Source organism: Glandiceps talaboti, chromosome 19 (genome assembly GCF_964340395.1).
Source record: "Glandiceps talaboti chromosome 19, keGlaTala1.1, whole genome shotgun sequence".
Lineage (NCBI taxonomy): Eukaryota > Metazoa > Hemichordata > Enteropneusta > Spengelidae > Glandiceps > Glandiceps talaboti.
The window spans coordinates 19,690,663-19,696,662 of record NC_135567.1 but is presented as its reverse complement, the minus strand read 5'-3'; the positions used below and the strand labels follow the sequence as shown (position 1 = coordinate 19,696,662).

Below are 6,000 nucleotides of genomic sequence, written 5' to 3'. Positions count from 1 at the left end.
TCAGCCTAACACGATCAAACTCAATATTTCCAGGGTCTGTTTGGTATGTTTATTGCTATGTAATGTTTTCTGCAAATCATGTGATGAACTTTGAAGTGATATACATAAATTCAGTGCAGACACTGCTAATCACACTTAGACATACACAGGACTGGTACATACAGACACACAGACATACACAGATACATACAAACATAAGACACAGACATACATAGATACATAGATACATACTATTAGATACATACACAGGTAGGTAGATACATACATACATACATACATATACATACATACATACATACATACATACATACATACATACATACATACATACATACATACATACATACATACATACATACATACATACATACATACACACATACATACACACACACATACATACATACATACATACATACATACATACATACATACATACATACATACATACATACATACATACACACATATATATACATACATACATACATACATACATACATACATACATACATATATAGACATGTTGATACAGACACACATATACACAGGTACAGACACACAACCACAGGCACTCATCATCATATAAACAAGACATACACATACACATACATAGATACATACAGACACGCGCCACATGTGCAGTCACACACTGACCACACAGTGTTGCACATTGACCCCTCAGATATTCACATATACACATACATACAACTAGTGTCATACTGGCCATACAGACTCAGCTAGACAGCTACATGTACAGCATGTACAACTTACAAGTGCATTTGTGTCTGTGTGTATATGTGTATGAGTACATCTGTGTGTGTATACATGCATGTGCATATGAATGTGTATGTGGGTCTTTATGCGTGTGTGTGTCTGTGCATGCATGTGTGTGTGTGTGTCTGTGCATGTCTGTGTGTCTGTGTCTGTGCGCATGTGTGTGTTTATGAGTGTCTCTATGTGTGTGTGTCTTTGTGTGTATGTGTCTGTGGATCTATATCTGTCTGTCTGTCTGTCTGTGTGTGTTTGTTTGTTTGTTTGTGTGTGTGTACATGTGTGTGTGTGTGTGTGTGTGTGTGTGTGTGTGTGTGTGTGTGTGTGTGTGTGTGTGTGTGTGTGTTTGATCACAGCTTGCAGCTTCTTTACAATATGCAAATCATTACAAAAGTCACACAATACACGAAACACTGTGTCGGCAAATCATCTTTCTAAACAGACCCTGAAATTGTAGGAAACTCATTATCATTACATTTATAAAATGTACTCATTTATCAACTTTCGGCAAGAAATCTTTTAGGTTCCTCTGCCTAATAGATGAAAACAGATGGACTAAACCAAAACTTATAAAAATATAGGGATGGACAGGATGGTCTCAAGGTGATGTAGTCTGTCCATACCTATCCTCCATTTGATATGGTTTGGCTCAGCATAAACACAATAGGACAAACCAAAGTGTGTGAAAACAAGGGTGGACAGGGTGAGTCTTACGATGTAGTCCATCCATACCAATTGTCCATTTAAAATGGTTTGGCCCAGCATAACGCACCCGGTCTAATAACTAAATGAACATGAGGATGTCTCAAGGTGATGTAGTCCAACCATACCTATCTTCCATTTGAAATGGATTGACCCTGCCTAAGTACAATAGGACTAAACCAAAAACTATCAGAATACAGGGGTTGGCAGGATAAACTTCAAGGTGAAGTGTGATGAAGTCCACAAACACAGGCTACATAACAATACAAACTTTGCTCTGTGGTCCTTGTGTGTTAACTTTCCTATTTGGCACGGCACTGTTGGCTCGTTTCTCTCGGGCATTTTGACGCATTTGTTCTGACTGCAACTTTACTAACTGTTCCTGTAGTTGCATTACAATATGGTAATTATCTTGAAGTTTACTATTCTGTGACTTTAGTTCAGTTTTCAGAAAGTCAATCTCTCCTTGAAGTTTCTTCTCTCTTTCCTAAGTGGAGAAAAAAAAACAAGAAGAGAAACTTATTACTTCCAGTAAACAGATTCATATTAGGTTGAAACTTCAAATAATTAGAATAACGTTCATTGATACACGACCAAGTCACTTTTTTCATGTCTACTTTTCGGCAATGTGACTGTTGCCTTCTTCAGGACAAACAATGATTATTGTTCACCACTAGAGGGCAGTGTTTTGAATATAAATTGTTTCATACATGACTGAGCAAAAACCACCCTTCGTCCCTGTTCATCAAGATTGCATGTGTATATCAATGCATGGAATACGAGGTCCGCTAGTTTAGCTGCTAGTTCCTCAGGCTTTCTTCAATTACGACAAGTGACTGAAGGCCGCTTTGCACCCGAAAGGTTCAATCAAGGGCGAATGCTTGAACTAGCCCCCTCAGTCACCTTCATAGTGAGCAGAATGGCCCAAGGGGTTTAGCAGCAAGACTAGAGGTCCTCCTGCCTGGCAAGTATCTGAGACATACATATATGAAATCATTTAAAGACAATGTACTGTACTTCACTTAAGACTTATTTTTACTTTAAAATTTACTGAAACAAAAATACAAAATTAAGTAGAGACTAAAATGTCTTTTTGAACATTAACACAATGTACCAGTAGGGTAATTAGTAAACATAAGTTTTTGAGAACTAGCTGAAGACTGTAAAATCAAAATTTTCTAGCAACAAAAAAATATATATTCATGCATATAATAGAGTAAATAGAACTAACCAGTGATAGTTTTTCAGCCTCTGCCTGTATTTGTTGCTGGTGTTGTCTTTGCTCTTCTTGCATTCTTTCAACCAATTCTTCAGCTTTCCTCTTTTCTTCCATAACTTTCTGTAATTCTACTTTTAAGTTATCATCTCTGATGAATGGTTTGGCAAGTGCTCTATTACCTTCCTTTAAAACACCGTCTATCGTCCAGGAACTACAAATATAACAAAATACCAAATTGAACATATTGATATAAGGGGGCCGTTTACTACATATTTTGACGTGTAGGTGTTTTTGTTTTTCTGTATTACTCTTGTGGTTTGTCTGTACTTTGTTTTTTCATATATTCCTTTTCATAAAAACAACAACAACAACAACAACAACAGCAACAATGCAAATTGTTGCAAAAAATAAGGGCAGCGTTCAAACTTCATAAATAGTACTAGACGCTTGAACCATAATTTTATTATTGTAAAACAAGATATGCCAAGTTCTTGTTTGTAACTCGATAAATTGTAAAAGATTAATGTGTAAAATGTTTGTTATTGTATGTACATTAACAAACTTTTTAAACATTTTTTTGGCTTTTTGCAATTTACTGAGTTACAAACACGGACTTGGTTTGTGTTGTTTCACACTGATTTTTCAAGTGGGAAATCATGATAAAATTGTTTTATAAATTAAAAATCCAAAATAAATACCCAATCCTCATCCACATGGCCACTTTAAGGATTTTTTTAAAAAGCAAGCTCTGTTTGAAAGTTAAACTCTATACTGTGTGATATTTATTATTCAGTGTACAAAGTGATTAATTTCTACTCTCCACCATACAATTACATGTTATTCCACAATATTTTTCTTTGTTCAGCCAAAGAAAAATGTGAGCGACCTAAGTGGTCCTTGTCACTACAAGAATCTAGACAAGTAGAGACAACCCTTAGGTCACCAGGACTCAAACAAGTGAATATGTTGACCTTTGACCTGCAACACTCTTACCTTGTTCTTCCCCTACCTCTCCCAGCTCTCAATCTGTTCAGTGGCCTTTGACCCTGTACTCCAGTTGGTGTCTTGGGTTTATGGTAAGGTGATGGTGTTGATAGCTTGGCAGGTTGGCTGAAAAGTAACATGAATAATTAATTTTTCAACTTTGGCTGACAAACTTTTATTTCGATGTGTTTGTTCCACCCTGAATTGCTGTAGGCATCCAAATCTATGTGAATTTTCTCTAAAGTTATTGAATAAAGTTATTAGCCCCAAAAAGGCATAGTACGAATCGGGATAATGGTATGACCTATATCTGTCCATACTTGAGACTGTGCATCTGTGTCTGTGTGAGAATGAAAATATAAGTACAGAACTATGTGAACTTTCTCTAGAGATATTGAATAAAGTTATTAGCCCCAAAACAGGTATAGCAGGGAAGGGAATATTGGTATGATCATGTCTGTCTGTCTGTCTGTCTGTCTGTCTGTCTGTCAGTCTGTCCATGTGTCTGTGCATCTGTGTCTATGGACTGTCATATTTCAGACACACAGAACCCAGATGGGGCTATTGGTATGACCCATGTATGTCCATCTGTGTGTGTGTGTGTCTGTCTGTCTGTCTGTCTGTCTGTCTGTCTGTCTGTCCATGTGTCTGTGCATCTATGTGACTATGCAGACACACAGAACCCAGATGGAGCTATTGGGTCATATGGGGCTATTGGTATGAACCATGTATGTCCATCTGTAAATTCATGTTTGTCAACAGCCATATTTCACACACCCACAACTCAAATTTCAAGGAAACCTGGCACAAATGTCAAACACTATGATACATTATTTAAAAGTGCAAATAAATAGATAAATAAATAAATAGAAAAAATAAATGAATAAGGAACGATTAGAGATCTAGAGATACTTACATGGATGCTGGTGGGCCATATGATGCTTTCTTGCTAGCTCTGGGACTTCTACCGGCGCTATTAAAAAAATGATTAACACAAAGGAATGAAGATTTCATATGCACATGACCTTTGACATAGATGCTGGTGGTAAGTATGATTCTCACAAATAGGGAACTTGCAATCCAGACTGAGCATGCTTAGATGCAAATGACTATGGGATTATCTGTGGTTATTGTAATACCTAATCTGGAGCTAGCGATAAAATAAACCTCCCACAATGGTTTAGGTGACTATGAATTGATTATCAACATTGTTTACAATACTAATGGATAGGTATTTATTATCACATTTCCCATGATGCAACATTCAACATGGCGGGTTTGCAAGTTCCCTATTTTCCAGAGTTCATATTTCTGCTGAGTACGTTTTAGAGGTAAAGAGGCTCGTTGTTTATAACAATTGGTAAGTACATGTGTATGTTGTAAAGCGCTTTGAACACTGAGTGGGAAAGCACGACATATACATGTAAAACCAACATTATCATCACTATTATTATTATGTACATGGACTTAACTCTAGAGGGCAGTGTTTTGAATAAATTGTCCCATACATAACTAAAGCCAAAACAACTCTTTCCTCAGTGACAGTTTTTAAAGCTCCACTAGCTGCAACTGGAATATTTTTTGTAACATTTTTGTCAGATATACTGACTTACTAATAATATCGTACCTCCTGAATAGTATTGAATCACAAGTGGGTAAACTATTTGTGTATCTGGACAGATAATAATGGTGCAATAAATCTAGTCAAATTGATCATTGGGTCTACACTCTAAAAATCAGCAACCTTGCGTAATCACAATTTCAACCTGTTACTGTACTTCTTGATACAATAAAATGTCTAATTAGTGGTATTTTAACAATTGTAAGTTACAAACACTGACTTAGTCTATATTGTTTCATGTTGATTTTTCAAGTAGGATGCCATGATAAAATTGTTTTATAAATTAAAAATCCAAAATAAAAACCCAATCCTTATCCATATGGCCATTCTAATTCTATGACTTACTCTGCCTGTGCTGTTGTCCTAAGATCATTCGAGCTAGAATCTGTGGAATATTCCACAAAATCTACTCCACTCTCTGATGATAATCCTCTGTTCCGTTGTCGCATCTTCTCTGGAGACATTTTCTCGCCCTAGTGAGAATCAAGCAGACAGATCAGTATTCAAGCTGCCATCTTGAAAATTGCGCCCTCAACAGGTAAAGTCAGATAAACCTTTGTTTTTTTTCATGTATGACATGGTTTGTAGCAGTCAACCACCATCTTGAAATTTGTGCCCTCAGCGGGTAAATTCAGAGAAACCTTTGTTTCTCCTGTGTAAGATAACATGGTTTTTAATATTCAGCTGCCATCTTGAAAAT

The 6,000-nt window shown here is 36.4% G+C and overlaps 1 protein-coding gene across 2 annotated transcripts in view; it reads right to left on the bottom strand.

The window, feature by feature from the left end:
• Positions 1 to 1,132: 1,132 nt before the first annotated feature.
• LOC144449943 (uncharacterized) overlaps positions 1,133 to 6,000 on the bottom strand; it is a 30,548-nt gene continuing 25,680 nt past the window's right edge. For both annotated transcript variants that reach the window (XM_078140499.1, XM_078140500.1), the window contains exons 25-29: positions 5,646 to 5,773; positions 4,596 to 4,652; positions 3,689 to 3,805; positions 2,708 to 2,906; positions 1,133 to 1,963 (exon numbers count right to left, since the gene is read on the bottom strand). In XM_078140499.1, coding sequence (XP_077996625.1) covers positions 1,730 to 1,963; positions 2,708 to 2,906; positions 3,689 to 3,805; positions 4,596 to 4,652; positions 5,646 to 5,773 — 735 coding nt within the window. In that variant the 3' untranslated portion in view covers positions 1,133 to 1,729. The remainder of the gene's footprint in view (positions 1,964 to 2,707; positions 2,907 to 3,688; positions 3,806 to 4,595; positions 4,653 to 5,645; positions 5,774 to 6,000) is intronic.